General features: G+C 44.4%; 1 protein-coding gene across 1 annotated transcript in view; it reads right to left on the bottom strand.

The window, feature by feature from the left end:
* Positions 1-20,660, bottom strand: part of KDM2B (lysine demethylase 2B) — a 125,056-nt gene that overhangs the window by 4,826 nt on the left and 99,570 nt on the right. Inside the window, exons 14-18 of the mRNA XM_019473272.1 lie at positions 12,130-12,354; positions 8,313-8,456; positions 3,433-3,519; positions 2,627-2,896; positions 1,591-1,629 (exon numbers count right to left, since the gene is read on the bottom strand). Of these exons, the coding sequence (XP_019328817.1) occupies positions 1,591-1,629; positions 2,627-2,896; positions 3,433-3,519; positions 8,313-8,456; positions 12,130-12,354 (765 nt within the window). The remainder of the gene's footprint in view (positions 1-1,590; positions 1,630-2,626; positions 2,897-3,432; positions 3,520-8,312; positions 8,457-12,129; positions 12,355-20,660) is intronic.

Here is a 20,660-nt window from a genome sequence, read left to right as displayed (position 1 = left end):
GCGGCCCGCCGGGGGGGGGGTCAGGTTGGGCTGCCTGCCAGCACTGGGCCCCACCCATCTGAGCACAAGGGTACATTCACCGGCCAAAGGTATCAAGTTCAAGTGCCATCATGGATGAGGAGTCCAGCTATTGGCTCTCCAGACTCCAAGAGAGTGATAAATGCATTTATTCACCATGCATAATCCTGCGGATTTAAGGGCCTTACTCATTACACAGTGGACAATTTATATACAGAAGATAAGCAGCACACTATAGACAGCCTTCTCCCCAGCAGGCCAGAAGAAACCAGGCTTGGAACACATTCACTGGGCACCCACTTTAAACACTGGCTGACATGCATTCATGCCCAATGGCCAAAAAGTCAATTTCTGAAACCTCCTGAATTGCAATCACCAACTCGCACTGTGGCTGTGCTGTTGTGGCCCCTCCTTATGGCTGGATACTCACAGCCTCGTTTAATTACACTTTAGCCGCTCCTTTACATCCTACTAAACTCTGCTTGTCTTCTCAAGCTTCCCCCACCTCCGGTGCATGCAGAATGGGGAATCTGACTGACGGGTCTGACACACTGTTAGCCTGACGAGACCTCACACTGACACGGCCTCCAACGCAACGCAAGCTGACAGGGGTTAGCTGGCACCTTCTTCCCTGCCCCGGTCACTGTTCATAACAGCAAACTGCACTTCAGTTGCTCGCATTAATCAAATCTCTCTTTGATGCACACCAGATAGAAGCGTAAGAGACGTACAAACTAAGACCAGGGAAGACTTCAAGTCTAATCTGATCACTACAAGCAGGAAAGAAGCCACCAACTGTTAAAATGAAATAGCTCTAATAAGAAGAGATCTGGACTGGCAAGAAAAGGTGAACTGCTGTGAACACACTTTTTATATCGGAAGGTCTGTGCTTTCGCAATAAACTAATTGGATCAAGTCAGTGGATGTGCTCCTATGCTTCAGACTGTGGCGCACAGCAGAGAAAGCTGATCACCCTGTCTTTAAATTAACATATTATAAAGGGAGAGGTCACAGTAAGTTAATGACAGGTTAGAATAAAAAAATTACAACATCAGACTACTGTCAGCCTGTGGCATCCTTCACAGAAGGTACTGGCGAGCACTTAGTTTAAAGGTATCAGACTTCTGTTATCATGCCAGATTGTGAGAGGTAATCAGTACTTGCGAGCCAGGTCGCCCCTGGCTCCCTGGGTTGTCAGCAAGGGACTCCAGGGATGTGCTGTGGTACAGACTGCTGAGGGGCTGTGTGGCAGGGGCAAGATTCAACCACACAGGAAGAGTGAAACACCAGTATAGAACAGAATTTTATTCCTTGAGTCATCAAAACACAGCTTGCTGCTGTATTTTAATATGGGACAACAAAACAGAAAATATAAAACCAGACGCTGCAGCTAAACTATCCTGGAGTGTAAAGGTTTCCATGAGAGAGAGACTCTGTAATTTCAAGATGTAAATACGATAATAAAAATCATGCCTGCAGTGACACAAGGACATGACTGATAGAGAAACTAGCTCACATGAGGAGAGGGGATTAAAAGGGATTGAGAACACATCTATTAAAAAGGCAAAGTACCTTCTTCCTGAAGAGTTTCTCTTCTTTTCCAAGTTTTAGCTGTTGGAAGAAAGAAAAGTAAAAACCCCAAAAACATGACATTTGTTGTGCTGTCTGATGAAGGTTTGGTGATCCACAGTGCCTTCCTCACGCACCGGGGGGGGGCTTTCATGGAGCAATTCAAGCCATCCATAAACACTGCAGTGAGTCCATAGGGATGGGAAAAGGAAAGCATGGCCAGAAAGCAGAAACTGGTATCGTGAATTTTGCGCTCTCATTCCACCAAAGCAACCCCAATCCCTACATTTAACTGTATTGTAGCGTTCCCGCTGTCAAGCCTCGCATGGCAGACTGACAGCCACTCCTCGTGAACTACACATGCAATACAAAACCAGCCACGGATTGATTTTAAAGCCATCAGCCATTTAGTCGTGAGACACATTAAATCTAGGTCCTCATTTCTACCTCTACAAACCAGCATTTCTGTATATCCCAAGTATCATATTTCACAATCCACAAGACAATTCAGAATGTCCCTGCCTGGCCCAAGAGCTCTGACTGTTAAATTCTGGGAAAAGCTGTCTACATCGCTGTTGTGAGCAGCTCCTCCTCTCTGCAGGCTACAGAAGGTGTCATTTCTAAAGGTCCTCTGATGGGTTATGAGTATTGTACACCCCTGAATCAGCCACGAAACAAGCTGCCATGCGCCACCAAGTGGATAAAGATTAAAAAGTTTCCATTAAAAATTGATTTTCACCTTGTTCCTACTCCAAGCATCTTGTAAAGGCTTTTCAGTTAAAGTGGGTTTTCTAGTATTCTGAATAAAACAACAGCCATAGCCCAGTGTTTTCGGCCTCTGAACGTCAACCCGAGTGTCGCTGTTCAAACTACTGTCCTGTTAGACTAGCAGTTTTCAGAAAGGAAGGTAAAACATCGCAGTTTCTTTTGTAACAATCTGGGATTTTAAGATGAGCTATAAGCCAGAAGGCAAGAGACATCAGCCCCAACCAGCCCACGCGCATCTGTGTAAGTACATGAAGAGAGTGTTTTGTCATACCCGCTTTCTCATAGTGGGTTCCTGGGGTTTCTCAAATTTCCTTTTCCTCCACAGATGCACTTCATCCGACTTTCTCCTCAGTATTGAGTCAACTTGAGTCTTTTTGGAATGTTCCTCTGATTTCCGCCTGGGAGTTTCTTCACAATCCCCTTTCCGTTTTGCAGCATCTATTACTTCCTTATTGTCTCTGTTCATTTTCTGTTCCTTCAGCAATGAGCCTGGGAGATTTGATGCGTATTTGAATCCTGGTCCGCGCTTTTGCTTGTACGCCAAAGAGACACAAAACACAAACAAACTTTATATCTTATGCCTTTCTCAGCTCTTTATCTAAGTTGCCTCCAACACTGGTGGGTTGATCACTTTGTAACAGACTAAATGATTAGCAAGAAGTTAGAGTAAAGTAGTTTCAACCTTTATAAAGTTATTTTTGTAACTACACACTTGCAGTGTCTGTCTCAGTTTGAAAAGAAATAATGTTTCACTAATTCCAACAGACACTTCAGGTTTTGCAGAATTGCTTCTGGATTTTGGTTTTTTTTTAAAAGTATTTTCATCTAAGAAATTAACATGCAGCAGTGCACAGAACTAACCTAAATATTCCTCAGGTTTTGGGTGAAGTGTTGGTACACGGAACAAGAATACAAAAATTATTAAAGAATAGAAAGCCACCAGCTTATTTCCTTCAACTCAACTGAATTAAGCACAAAATCAAAAGCTGGTATTGGACAAAATTGTATCTACAAGCCAGAGGGAATGCTTGAGATTTTGTATCTCATTCCAGCACCACTTATTCCCATTAAACTCACTTTTCCAGTTTTCCCTGCGTGGTTGCACTTTGGACACTCCCAGCAGTTCGGCAACTCATCGTTAACCACACCATCCGATTCCTTCACCTGGTGAAAGAAAGGCACAACTCAATTCACAGTCATACTGTAAAAAGCTGCAAAAGGTAGATCATTTAGAGGCATTCTGTACAGCTCAATTTTCTCTGATCGACTGCTGCCCTCCCAATGGCTGCAGAAAAGAAACCTAGATCACCGCAGGTGCTGCACCATCCTGCTGGTGCTGAGCAAGCCCTCGGTCCTGCACAATTACCCTTCTGATGATGTCAACAGGGGAGGAAAGCATGCTGCCCAAATTGGTATTTGACAAAGGGTTCAGGTCTGGGCTTTTTATGAAAGTCAGTGACAATCCCAATTAACACAGGGCACATTCTGCTCTTGTAAAAAACCAAAACAACAAAAACCACCCCAACAACCCAAACCAAAACCCCCAAAACCCAGGACTGTAATCACACCATCTCTGAATGTCCTCCCACACCACTTGAAAAAGCTCAGTCCCGTCCCATCCGTGTGTGTACCCGCCCCCCCCCAGAGTGAGGCACAGTCTGATCTTTTAGTAGGGAGGGATTTTTTCCCATACACACATTCTCACATACATTAATACCGTTCGGCATTTTTAGAAGCAAATTACCCTGCACTGTAATCAAGTGTTCCTTAAAATATTTTTCTTTATGGATCAGAACTAGCAGTCCCATGCGTCCAGCCCTCAAACCCATGTGCCAATAAAAATGATGGTTGCCAAGTCAGCTAGAGAACAGGCACTTTTATTCAGAAGACTGGACACATGAAGGCATTTTTAAGGTTTCTCACACCCACAGTTACCCAGCTAGTGTAAGGAAGAGAAATGCTTACTACTTCACTACCTCTGAGAGACTGTGACATTTTGCTTTTTGAAAGAGAAGACGCACACTCAGTGTACAATAAAAGCACAGTCCTGCCCTACGCAGTTGAAAAGCTGCTGGTTTCTGAATTTCCATACAGGAGCCCGCGTTACTTTCCAAACAGGAGATAAGTGCTTCTGAAAAGGCATTTCTGTGAATGAAACTGAGGATGAAAAGTAGAGCTAAGGTAAAAACACCCTCCACACAAACACATACGCTCACTGATGGCACATTCACATTTAAGGGTTTAGTTATATATTCAGAAATAAGCCTTGGGCTAAAAAAAGAAGATTAATTTATTACTATTATAAACAACAAAAACACGCTACTGTCAAGACAAATAGCTAGGCATTGGCATTAGCAGCACAGTAGCAGGAGACTGCTGCTGAAACAGGCAGGGGCAAAGATCTGCAGATTTTTCACGTTTCTGAAACGTTTCCTCCTCTCCTCCCAGCTCAGCAAAAACGCACTAGCTATGCAGGATCAAGCCCTGGTTTTAGGGGAACTGCTTCCTCAAGTCCCCAAGCCAGACAGCAGCCATTCTAGTTTCACCATCTAGTGAGAGTGACGACACGTCAGTCTCTCTCAGCAAGGCTTCTGGAGTTAATAAATGAGTAAATGAAGTGGGCAGAATTTAAATACTGGTTTTATCACAACTGTACGCCTTTGAACCTTCTTTCCCATGGTAGGTGTAAGGTACTCCAGGAGTTATTGTATACATCTCTGCCTCAGGGGAACAATTCCTGGCCCAAGCCCAAGTTGGGAACAAGTTATTTCCCGCACTGAATATAGAACAAATGCTACTGAAGGGAAAGCATTACAGCTCTGTCCCTTCTGTGAAGTTTAAGGAACTGAACAGATGTGAGGAACTGTAAGCAAACTAATTAGACACACACAAACCTGCCACTGAATCTGTCCCAAGCCTTTCAGACTGGGTGGGAGCCAGTTCCAAGTGTTTGCTACAAACAGCAGGTGGGTGTCTGAGCCACAGCATGAGGCATCTTCAGAAACGTACCTGCAGCACAAGGTCAGCAATTCAGAAAGTCTAAACGTGAGACTACGCTACTGTGAAGTCTTCTTGTTAGGGAATATGGAGACCCCAGGATGCTGATCTGACATGGCTGAGTGAGAGCCATGAATTCTGGCAGTGCCAAGACTGAAACAGCATAGGCAGCGAGACACATCTGGGCTGAACACGTGGGCAGCAGTGCAGCTGCGCTGGAAGATGTCTTTGTACTTCTGCTATTCTGACAAGGCACCTAAATATTCACCTTTTCTATCATTATCACTGTATCCATCTAAGATGAAAAAGAACAGGCTCCTACTGGGGAAAATGAACACCTTCTCCTTAAGGAAACAGTATCAGACACTGCACTCACTCACACATGCTAACCAGCATTACTAGCAGTTTGACATGTAGCAAGAAAAAATCATCAGTATCCATTCAACTCAAATGCTCTGTAACAACGAAAGGCAATATTCCCCAAAAATCTCACTAGCTCCCTCTGGAAACAACGCTGTGCTTGCAAAATGCTCGCCAAGATTGTTTTCATAAGAAACTCTTCAGCAAAACGAGCATTTGTATTGGTATTGTATTTTCAAGGAAAGAAGCATGGCAGAAACCTCCCATGAGACTTCTCAGTATGTGGAACATCCTGGCTGTCCTTAGTGCAGTTCCAACACAAGCACCCAATGTACTCTGGTACCCAGGGCTCCCCCAGCTAGAGGCACCCACAGAAGCTCCTCAAGGCTGCAAGTGTGTCAGAACACAGATGCACCTGAGCTACCCTTAATCTCCTCAAAGAGGTCATCCTCTGACACTGGTTTTTTATGGAGAAAACGCACCACAAACATGTACAGCCAAATCAGGAAGCTGGAAGAGGATGGACTTCAAACCAGGAACAATCTGCCCTGGAGTACAAATTAGCCAGTGCATGTGCCAAACTACTCCACAAGCTTTGGAGATGCATCTTGGAGGGAATTCACTCCGCATGGGAATAAGCCAGGAAAGGACACTCTTCCCTTCACTGATCCAGTTTATTCCAGTCTCCCCCAAAAGTACACTTGCCAGACATTTAATTGGAAATGACTGACAGTTCACGTGTACTACTGCCTATTTACCGAGTAGGACAGGAAGGGACTTTCTCTTGGTGGACAGCCGAAGCAGCTGCCCTGGGGCTGCATCTGCATTCAAAGGCAACTCCCACAAGGACTATTTATGGGCTCCATCCTCTGGGCTTAAGCCCACGTCAAGGGCTCGAGCAACATGTAAACATAGCAACAGATTTTTGTCTCGCAGAAAATCATGGAACCCAGGAATAAAGAGCAAGGAGGGAACCAAGGAAGAGGCTCCATTTTCCTTTTGCTGTTCTCCGGTGCATGGTCTCATCTCACCTTCCAAGATGAATCTGAAATCCTACTGGTGCCCTTTTGTCTCAGTAAATAAACAGTACCAGTTACCCCACCATTCCAGCTCAACAGAAGCACTGAGAAATCAAAATACAAGACACACAAGGCACACTGTAAATCTCCCACTGCTTAATTTTCAGAAACACCCAAAGCAACATTGTTCCTAGTTACCAAAACAGCATTCAGAACACCACACATGCATAAAAGAACAAACAGCACTTGCTTGATTTCACAGATCTGGCCCACATCCTGTGCAACTAGTCCCAAATGTGGTATGGAGAGAGGAAACCATGCTTGAACTGCCACTAGACAACAACCATGTCCTCTGGACTCAGCCATGAAGTGTCACTGACACTGCAAAGCAAGAGATGAGGGAGTCCTGGGCACTTTCAGGAAGGACTGGAATAGCAAAGCAGTAGCTACAAGTCAAAATCAAGGTACCTCTGAAAACGAGCAGCTCCTTCTCTTGCTTCATCAGGCCCCGAAGCCTTGTTTTAAACAGAGCCAAGCAAGCAAAGCTCCCTTTCAGAGCCCATCTGTGGCAGGAGCTGTGAGTACCAATTTCATGAATCAGGGAGACAGCCACAGTTCTGGTTTGCCAGCTACCTACTTTCTGCTCTAATAAATGACACGCACATAGCTTGGTGCAATACTATGTACAGCGCAAGAAAAATAAAAGACCAGGAGAGCATCACCCCGGGCTTGCATAAGGAACATACCCCTCCTCCCAGAGATCCCAGAAGGGCCAAAAGCTGCTTTCTGGGGCATGGTGTGTCAGAATACATTTGCTTTGGCAAATCACTTTAACCATAAACAAATCAGCAACAGGAAATGGCTGATCAGCTGAAACAAACCAGCTCTGGAGAAAGGAGGCTTCTAAATGCTAATATACAATGATATGCCCCAAATGACACTTTTGTTACCAGCAAAGAATATAGCTGCTCACAGGACTCAAGTCAGCCAAGGGTAAGCACTCAGCACACCTGAAACTCGCTCAGTTTGTTCTCTAGAGTTGCAGTCTTCCTACTGCAACATTTGCTCATAACATCTTTAAAACCAGCTGCCACTGAAAGGCACATCTGTGCGTGGACAAACACGAACAGCAAACTACTCATTTGTACTTTGTGGGACACAGGAAGGAGCTACCGATATGGGGATTGTGACTAACTCATCCAAAAGTACAGGCAGATTTCTCTGTCCTCTTGAGCTTTCCATCCCACCTGAAACTACTCACTTCCTTAAACAAGAGGCAAAAAAGAAAGAATGAAAAACAAAACAAAAGCCACAAGACATTTGCATGCACACACATTTCAGAGGCTTCCAAAGCAAGAGTCTCTGCTTACAGTGGATGCTGTTACATCAAAGGATCCCCTCCTGCCAGTCAGGGCTGCGTGTGCCACAGCTGTCACCCCACTTCTCGCACCAACTCTTTGCTCACTTAAGTTTCCAAAGATGAAAATATGAAAGCTTTCCAATTTCTGTGCACTACTTTTACATTAAGGTGATAATGAATCCAGTTTTTGTTTCCAACATGTACAACATCCTTGTACTCACCTTAAGGCATCCTGGGTGTATGATTTCATTACAAATGGAGCATTCCATTAGCATGAGATTAAACTTGCTCTCCTCCTCTTCTACGGTGTCCTCTTTCCCAGCTTCTCCGCACACCAAACACACAGCAGTATGAGGCAACACCGGCTGTTTACACATATGAGAAAGTAGTCTTGATCAGGACACAGAAGACATATGGAAACAGAACTCAATGTGCATTTACAGTATCCTCATTTCAAAGAGGAGATAAATAGGGATTAATTGTGCAAACTGCTGAAGGCTCCAGCCCAGCAGAGCAACAAAGGCAAGAAAAACTGGTACAATCAGGGCTGGGTACCCAGACCAAACATCACAGGACATGTTTCATGGAATGAAAGTGCCCTCCCTGTAGCAACATAAGATTCATGGGGCATCCCAGGGATGGATGAAAATGCTTTTTTTGTGGGTCCTCTGAATCTGTGAGCTGACACAGACATTGGCACACAAGTCACTTCACTAGTGTACAATGGGAGGGAAAAGAAGCAACCTGGAACATCACTATTCACATCCATTAAGCTTCACAATCTGACTAGCAGCTTGGCAGCTCCCCTACTTTACAAGCAGGGCAGACAGATGTTATGGGACCCAACCCAGGTCTCACAGCAAGCCCACAACAGAACCGAGAACAGACCTCTTCCTGACTGACAATCTATTATCTAGTGCCCTCCTCCCAACCTGAGCATTGCAAAAAGCACTGCACAGACACTTAAAAAGAGAATTCTTCTCCTGTAAGTGCCACAAGTGAGAAGCGCACTGATTTTTTTCCCATCTTTTGCTGAGACAGAAAGGGAACTGCAGCATATGCAACTGACATATCTGTCACCCGTGTCAAAGCACTGAATACCAGTCTACTTAAAAAGCCACCTTTGTGCTAATGAAGAACAAACTTCTGGTTTGTGGCAATAAGGTATAAGCCTCATTACAAGAAAGAAAAGGAAGATCCTCATAAGAAGTTGGCTATAATGTGAAATGCAATCGATTAGGTTGCAAGTCCTTAACTATTAAGCAGCCAGAGACAGACATGTGGCTTTTCATGGCAAAGATCTCTTGTAGATGGAGTGAACAAAATCCGTAAGTGGATAATTGCACACCAAACCAAATCTATGCAGAAACAGTGCATTCTTCGGCAAGTTTCAGATAGGGGAAAACCTAGCTATAGTAAGCCATTACAGAGTACAGTGTGCTGCCCCACACACTAACATGATACATTAGCTATGGCAACACTTTCCTGCTTTCTCATGCCAGTACTTACCCACGCTCCATTTTAAAAGCATTTTGCAAATGCTATTTAATTCCCACCCTTCCTCCAAGCACAAAATAGGAATCCCCAGGATCCCATTCCACCAGCAGGTAAACCAGAGAAAAGCTAAGTTGTCCAGAGCCATAAGAGCTCCGTCCACTTGTTTTGTCCTATCTCCCACACGACAAGTATTTATATCCACACACAAGAACAAACATCCCCCGAGCAGTACAATTTTTCTTGCTGGGAGCAAGGGTGTCTAGGGAATCTCCTCTGAGCCCCAACTAGCGCTGTCCCACTGACGGGCTGGAACAGCAGCGATGCTGTCACAACACGTCCTCCCAGCACAGAGCCCCCACACTCCCTTCAGACCTATTCAATGCAGCATAAAGTATCCCAGGCACTCCTGTTTCCTTTCTTGATTGAACTAGTCATGCAGAGGAGTTTCCTGTTCTCCGAACGGCAGTACAGGCTCTCTTAAGGCTTCTGAGTTTAATGAAAGTCTGTGTCTAGTTAATATCGTCAATGTTATTAACCAGAGGAAAGCACAATCCCAGAACTGTAGGGATCATTACTTCCACAGAGCCTTGCTTTGGTGTTTTGGGGTTTTTTTTTTTGGCTGGAAGCTGTTGGATAGGTACCACAATATATTACTACTGCAATTGTTAGAGAACGTAATGAACAAGAGTAAAGACAATAGGATTGCTTATAGAAATGTAAAGCACCATTAAAAGTTACAACAGTTCAACTTGTTAATTTTCTGTGCTTTTGCTGCTCTAAGAAAGTTTGTAATACTCCCCCTGCTACTTACACCAGTGGGAACCTATGAAGGACAGAGAGGTCTTCTTCAGTGCATGCAAGGGTGGGACAAGGAATCAGAGTACCTTGGCTACCAAGTCCTGTACTCTAACCACAGATCCTGGAAATAAAACTGCAGATACGAAGAAGAAAAATACTTCATTAGAAGAAAGGGGATGAGAGGATGACTACACTCAGCCAGAAGAGAACCCAATTCATCTCCAAAAGGCTCAGCCTGTGTATCAAGAGCAAAACAGCTTAGTATGAAAGTTTCCTTCATCAGTCAGGACAAGAAAGCACACTGCAGCCCTAATTTAATCCCTCCACTAAAAAGGCAGCACGATTTCACTATTTCTTCCCCCTGGAGAATAATAAATTCTTCATCCATGCTGTTCAATTCATGCCACACTCCAGGAAATCAAGTGTTCAAAGAAAAGACACTTGAGCTGCAAAAGCACTCCGCAGAAAGGTAGATATTCTGTGTGCTTTACTGAAAGATCCAGCAGAGCTGAATCCAATCCTCTATGTCAAGAACAGTGCATGGCTCAGAACAGGACATGGAGTGAGCTACCAGGAGCAACTACTGGAAACCTTAAGTGCTTATCAGTTTTTTTTATCAGTGACAGACCAATTAATTTAATGCCTCCACTTCAGTTTCCTCATCAAAATGGGGGGGTGGGGGGGGTGAAATTGGGGGGGGGGGGGAGAAGTGAAAGGAACTGTAACAAGAGTTAGAGAGAAATCAGTATAGATGGGGTGATATTTCACTTATGAATAAACAACATTCCTTTCCTTAAAAAAACCCCACAAAACAACAGAAAACCAAACCCTTAAGAGCATAATCAAGACCTTCCAAAGAATTAAGAGAAAAGCTAAAGCTAATTTTTACCCTTAAATGGGGACACTGTGGACATGAGACCTGAGGAGAAGCTCCAAGATAGTCAATATGAAAGCAACAGATTCAAAAGGTGCTTGGACAACTTAGTGGAAGATTAATCTGTCAATATTTGTTAAAAACAAAGTTATCACTTATGACTCAAGAAGCTTCTAAGCAACGTATCACAGGAGCCCAGGAAACGGTCTGACTGCCTGCTTGCCCTGTTCTGATGCTCATCCCCTGACAGCTATTTCCAGTCCCTGAGGAAGACAAGACCTTGGCTTGATGGCTCTTTGGCTCATCTGGATCAGATCCCTCCTATATGCCTAGGTAATAGCAAACAAATTGAAATTAAGGTCTCAAGTAGCCTGGGGCTGGGGTCACCAATGCCAAAATCTTGGAGGATGCCAGTCAAAGATTTCTCCATATCTTAAGTTGGTTAAGTAGTTAAGATGGTAAAGACAGTTGCAAGGCAGCTTTTCTCAGGAAATTCAGAGATCCAAACCAAACAGGCCTCTTTTCCCTTTGAATCAGAACTTCCCACTTTTCCCCTTCTCCCCCAAATTCCAGAATTTCAGTGAGATTTGAGTGCCAATTTCTGGTGTACTGATAATCTCCACATCCACCTTCTATATTACTGAGAATGAAAGCCATGCTACTAAGTTTTAGGAACATTCTGGTTTAAGATTGGGGCGGGCAGGGGATGAAAATTGATGGGAAGAAGAGATCTGAACTGAGAGGGCAGGGATTACACTGTTTTGCCTGATGCACTTTAGAGACAAGAGTTCTCAGTTCCACACCTCGTCACCAGGAGACAGATATAGGAAAGAAATCTCCAAACAAGCTGTAGCAACAGGTACACTTACTGCGATACACTGCCTCATAATGCAGGACTGTTTCATCCTGCCAGGTCCCCCAAATTTCTTCATATCTTTGCAGAAGTGACACTCGCCGCACTCTGTCCGCAGACACGCCTCGCACTTGCGGCATCGCGTCCTCCTCCGACGTGCTCCAGCAGTTGTCCGATTAGCTGCAAGCTTTACTGCAGAAGCAGTGCCCAGTTTCCCTTTGGGCCGTCCAACTGCCCTGTTCTGAAAAAGCCAGACACACAAGGTTAATCGCACATCCCACTTACCACCTACACTACAGAACTTCCTTGGACAGGAGTTGTATACATCTTAGATGTAAAACTGACAGATGTATCAGAATTATACACAGATGGGTAATACTGAGCAAATGCATACGATCACTCTTGTAGCTAAAGGAGTTCCATTACCTTTTCAAGAAAAGATGCATTGTAAAAAGACAAAGAAACCAAGGCATTAATGAGAGATCCCAAACCTATAGCAAACTCACTTCAACGGGAGGGCAGGGAGAATCAATTTACGCACAGCTCAACGCAGGACCAAGTCCCAAGTGACTTGCTTGGCTTAGGTCAAGAGATGATCTGTGCCATTGCTGAGGTCTGGGCTAGGGAGCTCTTAGGATTGTGCTCAGGTGAAGCCAGAAGGTCTACTTTGCTCTGCTGGAAGTGGAAGAATCCAAGCAGGCAGCGAAAGTAATTTTGAGGTTAGGTACAGCAGAGAAACACTCAGCAGCAATGGCTCAAGCCACAGCAATCTCCCTAAAAGAACAGGAGAGCATGAACTACTGCCAAGTGATAAAGTAGGAAATAAAACACAAATACTACAAAACCCTTCCAAAGTAACTCCCCTCATATCCAATACTAGCAAGTGCTCAAAAATAGAACACTAACTGATGCTGTGCAAAGGCTGGAAAGGGCATGTCAGGTCTAGATTTCAATGACCTTCAAGACAGAAGCTAAAGGAGCATGAAAATATTTTAAATTATTGGGTTAACCGCAACATATTCACTCTGGATATCTAAATTTCAAGTTCTCATCAGAAACTCCCTGTTATACACAAGAACTTAGAGCTCAAGCCAAACATCGCTAAATACCATGTAATTGTATGGGGCTAATTACGCAAGAATTGGCTTGGCTCATTCTTACCACTGACAGCTTTCTCCATAAAGATGATAATAATAGGACTGCAAAGCTCATCTGGTGTAGTATTTATACAATTTTTCCACTTTCTGCACATCTCAGCATATGACCAACAGACCAGCCAGTTTCACTTTCTGTTCCTGCTGAATTCTGGGCAATCACCAAGGCAGGGGCAGGTTGGCTATAGAAAGCCATGCAGAATTTCCACTGCAGTTTTAAAAAGAAAAGGTATGGAAACATTCTACTTGGTACTACAAAAGCTTCCCTAAGTGTCCTACTATACAACCCTGAAGAAAAGCCACATTGCCAAGAATTTGAACTTCCTCCCAGCTGACTTAGCAAAGCTTCAGTGACTTTCTTAAGATGCAGAAGAGTGCTGATATTTTAACAGAGTCTCCATCCCAGGAACCTCAGTGCTGGGAGAGCAGAGAAGCCAGGAGCTAGACCTCTTAGTTTTCTTTCCCACAGACCTACTATTGTAACTGAGGTGGGAGAAAACATTGCTTAGTCGATGAGGTTACACAGATTTCAGCAAGTTTTTAATTATGCTCGTCCAGAACGGTTTTTGTCCTGCTTGCAGGCTGAATCGCACTGTGCTGTGTGAACACAGACAAGTGTAGCTTCCTCCCCATCGGCAATCACACCAGACGCCTGGATTTCAGATCAATTTCAGACACACTAAAGAATAAATATTTACCTTTTAGACCAACTTTTCAGCCTCTCAAGGATAAAGTCAGCTCTGCCAGGACTGGCTTAGAGGCAACCTAGATAAGAGATAATTTCCTTCCTCAGCATGAATCACTTCTCTGTTCTCTCTATTAGAATCTCCTTCCACTAGCAAGGGAAGCAAGAGACACGAACCAAAGGCTAGACATCAGTGAGAACAAGTTAAACCAAAATATGTACAACAACCTGGGCAGGTCCCCTCTGCCAACAGCACACGGAAGATTCTGCGTGAGCATCTGACTCCTTCCCACTAGGTTTGAACACGATTAAGTTTTTTTAAGAAGGCAAACACCAGTTACAACACCATCAGAATCATCTTTTTAAAATGCAATCTCTTTCAAGGAAAAATCAAACTCGGTACTTTTCCAGCTGAAAGACAACTCCTGATTCTGCCACAGTAATAGGAGCCAAGTCCTAATTCTAAGGACAGCATCTTAAGTGCCAGGACGCTGCAAAGATGCAAGCAGTAAAAAGGCATCGCTTCAACACAGAATTTGAGAATCCTAAAAAAAAAAAAAAAAAAAAAAGAAAAAAAGGCAGGAAGGTGAAGGTACAAGAACAAGTCTGAAGCCAGACCATACCACACAACTCAGATTTCCTTACAAATCCACCACACAGCAGACTGCAGAGGTGCAGACCTCTGATCTCACTGTATGTAACATTTCTTACCTACTCAGCCCTCTTCACTGCTCGTTAGGAAATTCAAGCAATTGTACTAGCTGGGTTTGTACTAATTTACCAACCAACCAATCCTCAATCCAAGCCACGTTTTCACTCCAGGATGTCGCAGCCAGCAAGGCTAGAGAGGCCTTGCAGGAATTCCCACTAGTATCTAGTTTCAAGGGGCTCCACAGCGGTCGCTTAAAAACCTCCACAGAAGAAAATCTGGCCTGTGGGTTACTATCCCAGAAAGGGGCTGGGATTCAAGGGGGTAGAAGGAGCCTCCAACATGACTTGGGGTTTATGTAGCACATGGCAGACAGCCAGATAAATTCCAGGTCAATGTTAGTGAAGAGATGCCGCAGGATTTCCAGCTCAGACTGCAGTTTTACAATGTACCAGCCCTGGTAGCAAAACTAGGTAAAGATTTCCTTCCCAGCTCCTGTTCCCATCTCTGTACTGCAATTTGCCACCCTCCTAGCACAACTCTGGGGAGCTGTCTTGCAAATAATGAGCAAGTGGCAGAGGATGGCAGGATTCCTTAACCTGGGTTTACCACAGTTTGCCAGGAGCAAACAGCAGCTCCATGTCCTCAAGCTCAGGACTGGGTGACACACTAAGTCCTAAACTAGGTTCTGGACCAATGTAGTCTCCCACCTGTGTAGCAGATCCTATCATCTCCTTTCCCAAGGAGATGAGCTGAGACCCTCAAGCACAGCCTGTGCCTGCTGACTCTGTAGTCTCCAGCAGCCACCTCTGAGAACTGTCAAGAAAAGAAAGATTATACCAAACTTGAAGAGATTTTTTTCTTAAATCTTAAAACAAAAACTAGGGCGTTGAGACAGAGCCTGCAAGTATGCGATAGTATAGTATCCCCTATGTTCTCCAGCACCTCTGCAGAAACTGTGCCCATACTTCGGCCACAGCAAGAGTCTTCAAAAGAGGGGTAGGAGGATGCTGAAGTGATGACAACCGCTCTCCCAAGCTCGTAATGAAGGCTGTGCAAGCAGCTGCTGAAACATACTAGGATTAATATACTAAATACCTACCTCTACTACACTGAAACCTAGAAAGCTAGTGGACTTGCACTGCCCTCTAAAAACAAGACACGTTAACAGGACATCCTGCTAGTTTTTTTTCCTTTTGTTTTATTTTTTGTGTCGTGTCCGTCCATCCCCCCCCCCCCCCTTACTGCTATGCAACACACAAAGGTAACCTACTCCTGCCCCCGAAGCAGACGCAGCATGGCCTCTACAGCACCTGGGTACTGGGAGTAAACTTAGGCCATCAAATGTAATACACTATGAACTACAAAGCCATTTACAAATCATGAATTTGGGATCACCCTCCCACACCCCAGTGGTTAAACACGCCCACTCCTCAGACGGGAAAGGGGACAAATTTGCAAACCGATTTTCAGAAGTGCTGAGCTCCTACAAACCTCACCAAAATCAATAGTGCTCCAGGTGGACAATTAGGGGACTGGGCGGGGTGGTCATCAGCAATTCAAGTCTCTCAACAGGACTGTGTAGATCTGGAACTAAGCTCAGGTATGACAATTCCAACTCTAAACAAACCCCTAGGAAGTGCTACCTGGAAGAGTCACTACTCAGAACATTAGTTTATCTTGGCTATGGACAAACATTTGGCTTCTGGGAAATTTTCACTGCCTGCTTCCAGGTACCTTAACACACCTTCACCGTATGTCATTTCCCTGCTCGGCAGTCACAGAAAAGCCACCCACCATCACCAGGATCAGAAGCAGCAGAGGCACTAAGGGCCTCTGCCTGGAGCACAGTTCTTACTACAACAGAAACACAACGTTGATGTTTACAGCAACAAATTTCTAACCTTCACAGTTGCAAAGAATGACTCAAAAGACCTCAGGTAAACAAAAATACCAAGAGCATCAAGCTTTGGAGACAACACTTCAAGAGCTATCAGCCGTTAAACACATCATAAAGTAGGTGCTGATGTTCCCCAACTGCTATCCCAACACCAGCCCGGCTCTGTTGGAGTCACCAGGCAACTTCACAGACTTCTCTGCTCTGGAGAGGAAGATCAGCTGACCCTGTGACCGAGTCCAGGAGGAAGGAGGTCCTGGTCCTAAAAGCAAGGCTGACAAAGCCGGCAGCCTAGAAACAAGCTCTTCTGCAAGTGGCCTTTACCTGGGCATGGGTCTTATTCCATCACTCAGCTTCAGGGACCTGCTTAAACTTCTGCCAGCAGCACCACACCATTATTTCAGACTCAGCATCTCCGAGAAAAATCCAGGGACATGCGCAGTGCCCTTCTGAAGGGCTTATCACGTGACCAGCTCAGTAAGACCCTGAAGCACTTCACTTCCTAACCAAGTACAATCTGAACAGCTTATGGATCCACTGCGTAAATCTCGCCAAGACAAGACATCTTACATGTGTAGTGTTCATTAGTTCAAGGTGCTGTGCCACATAAATATATCCCTTCCATTTGCAAGACAGGGGTGATTTCCTTCTGTAACACGCGGAGAGATTCTGATTATTCTGATTTGCTGTAGTTTGACCAAGTCCACACAACCATATCAGCACCGAAAGAAAGATGAGGACCCAGGACTTCCCGGGTGCCAGTCCTGCACTTAGACCTTTATATGGCACTGCATCCCAATACAATTGTTTTAGCAGAATTAGAATAGACAAATTTAATTACCAGTTGTTTCTTTATAACATCTGATAAATAAACAGTAGGGGAAAAAAAAAAAGCCACACACATTAACCCACAATTCATAACTATTATCAGCTAAAATACTACCCTAAACACGCTGGATCATGGGCTGATACTGGGCACTGGAGAAGCCCACGGGGTGCCACAGCAAAGGCTTCTGGTCAATTATTTTCTTGCCTCTTCCCATAGCATCAGAGGTGGGCAGACGCAGAGATGCATTTTTCAATTCAAACACGGTCAAAGTTCTGGAGGACAAGGCTCCCTGCTTGCTGCCCAGGGCCAGTGAGCAGCACTGTCCTCTACTGCTCCAGTGATGTATCCCTCTCCTAGCCTCCTAGGCATGTAGTTTTGGCCTTCCTGCTAAGAAAACCAGTCAAATTGACAATTACCAGCAGTGGTGTAGACCAGCAACACACATACCAATGCACTGGACTGAGATCCACCAAAGTCATTTTACCAGAGGCCTCTGAAACAGACCCTGTCATTAACTCCACATTAACCCTGAAATACAGGGACTGGCATCAAACTGCCTGGCAGGCTGACAGCCTGTTACACACACACTGTCTTGCACTAGATAATCACAACCAAGTCAACAGTTCTTCAGCATTAAACCCTTACGCCTCTTCAGCAATTAACAGAAACCCTTGTCAAAGGAAGAACTTAGAGGAAGAAGGAAGAAAGGACAGGATGATGTGACTGCAGGAATTCAGTGGGGACGAGGAAGAAGCTAGTTTAAGACAGCAAAAATCACACTGATGCCAGTAACATCCTTAAAAGCTGTATCAACTGAAGAGCGCGAGCCAACACCACAGATCTAACCTAACTAAAGCATATCTGCCCAAAAGTCTACACATGCGAACTCCAGGAGAGTTGTTTTCCTCTAGCACTGACAGTTTACAAAAGTCGCATCACCCATATGCTCCTGCCAGGGTGGAGGTGTCCTGCAAGACAAGTCCAAGGTCCCCCATTAAGCAAGCAGCGTCAGAGGGAAAGGGAAGGCGGAACTTTTTCAAGCCCAGCCATCCCCAAAACAGGATTAATCCTCTACACATGTTCGCTGCCACCATCTCCTCCAATTCATACCTACAAACTTTCTCATCCTCTCCTGCAAAAAGCAGTATAGCTCCTGGTGACCACTGCCAGGTGACCACTGCCAGGTGACCACACAGAGCTCCACTACTGAATAAACAGATCAATTTCCCACAAGTAAACAGAAAAGTTTATACCTCACAGGTTCATCTGAGCATTAGTGACACTCCAGCAGCTTTTCTGTCAACATAGCTATGTTGTTTAGGGTGTGATAAACTGGCATGTCAATGCCAATGGAAGTGCCCCCGTTTATTTTCCTCTGGTGGTGAGGAGGTGGAAGTTAGGCCTGGAGGGTGGAATAAGATATATTGGCAAAAATATGCTTTTGTAGATAAGCTGCATCCAAAGCAGGAGCTCTTAAAAAGAAAGACACCACTAAGTTATAGACTTGGGGCACCTTGTGTAAATGTAGCTTTTCTTCTTACTGCTACTTCAGGACAAATCCCCCTACCCCAACCCAGGAGCATTTTTCTCGGTCTGTTTACACACGCTGAAGTTAAGCGTCACAGCCAGAATTTCTTCCTACCCAAGCGACCCAGCAAGGCTGGCAGGCTGCAGCAGGGTGCTGCCCTCCCCATGGCCAGCACCAGGCAGGACACATGCCCCGGCACCCACACGCTTCCAAGCCCACAGTGCTGACTGCAACTACTACAAGTGCAGTAAATCCTATCAGCTCTCATGCTGGGAAACCTGACGGCCTTTTTGCCTTCTTAGTTTAGACACAGACTAGGGAAAGAGGAATGAAAGTCAGAAGAAAGTTTGAGTGACAAAAACTGCAGCTCCTACCCAAGCACTGAAGTTGTACTGTTCAACTACACCTGTAGAACTGAAGCCTTTCACCTGTTACATACCAGGGACTATCACAGTAGAAAAGCTATCTTTTGTGATACCGATTTGACACATCCCATGTAGAAAAATATAGTAACTACACATGTTAAATCGGGCTTGTATGAAAATACAGTTGGATCCACACGAGGGATTTTACCACTGGAACAGTTTTGAACAAAAATTAAACACACTCCACAGGTCTTTGCTACACAGGTCACAGCGTTATAATTTAGGATCACACCAAGCCTTTTAAGAAATCCCACAAGAAGGATCTCCGCTTTCTTGCATTAATTTTTGTTCTAAACTATTAAGATATAAAAACACTATCAAGCCTCAGGTTTTAGAAGAGCTGAAGAATCCCAGAACATAACCAACTTTCCAAATTCATCCAGCAAGAACTAGCACCTCCAGTAGCAATTTCACAGCTAGTACAATGCAGCTGAGACCAATCTGCTCTCCTAACGATTAGCTCTTTTTTAAAAGCATACAGTAACCACACCAAACCAGAGAGGCAAATGGAAAAGGCCTGGTGTGGGACAAAGTTTAAGAAAAGGAAGGAGGCTGGGACATTTTAACTACCATGTCTGGGAGCTGAGCAGTGAATCGAGCAGCAGCACAGGCCTGCACATTCACACAGTCCACAGAATTAAGTAAAGGCTTAATAAAGTTACTCATCCAAGACCCGGCCTAGGTTCTTGGACTGACGCTACACCAGGCTAGTGCAGCACACTAACATCTCTTTTAAGGTTTCTGCACCAGAACTGCCATCCCTGGGGAGCACCCAAGGCACACCACCACCACCAGCCCAAACTCTTTTTTGGCCCTGCTTTCTTGGTGCAATTATGAAGCAAAACATAGTAAAGTTATTCGAAACGAGATGGGTTTTGGAGGATAGGCTCAACACCTGGTCTACAAACTTGTCTCTAAAAGCAAATTATTAGGCTAAAGAGCAAAACACCTTGAGTTACGAACAAAACTATCAAGTTTATGTTTAAATTGCATACACATGTTTAATTCTATTCCTGGTGCATTTTTAATTGCTTAGGCAGTTCTTAGAGAGTAAAATACGCAATCTAGAACATATGTTCTGGATTATTTTTCACAGATTACTTCATAAATTTAAAAAGTTTATTCTCCTTCCCCCACAGGGAAAAAAAAACCCAAACCTTTGAGAATAAACCCTGGAAGTATTAATAAAAGTTCTCTTTTCATTTTAGCACACATCCTTCTCTTTATTCTACATCCCTCGACCCTGGGAATGGAAAGGAGGTTTTGGCTATAAATCAAACTAAGACAAGGTAGCCAGGCTCAGCATCACTCTCTCCTGAAGTCCTGCAGCCCTCTTCAGCTATTTGAGGAATCTTATTAGAAAAAAAAAAAAAAAAATTC

This window comes from Aptenodytes forsteri, unplaced genomic scaffold (genome assembly GCF_000699145.1).
Source record: "Aptenodytes forsteri isolate BGI_AS27 unplaced genomic scaffold, ASM69914v1 Scaffold118, whole genome shotgun sequence".
In the NCBI taxonomy this organism is placed as follows: Eukaryota; Metazoa; Chordata; class Aves; order Sphenisciformes; family Spheniscidae; genus Aptenodytes; species Aptenodytes forsteri.
Note: the sequence above shows the minus strand (reverse complement) of the source record. Positions and strands in the feature narration are given on the sequence as shown.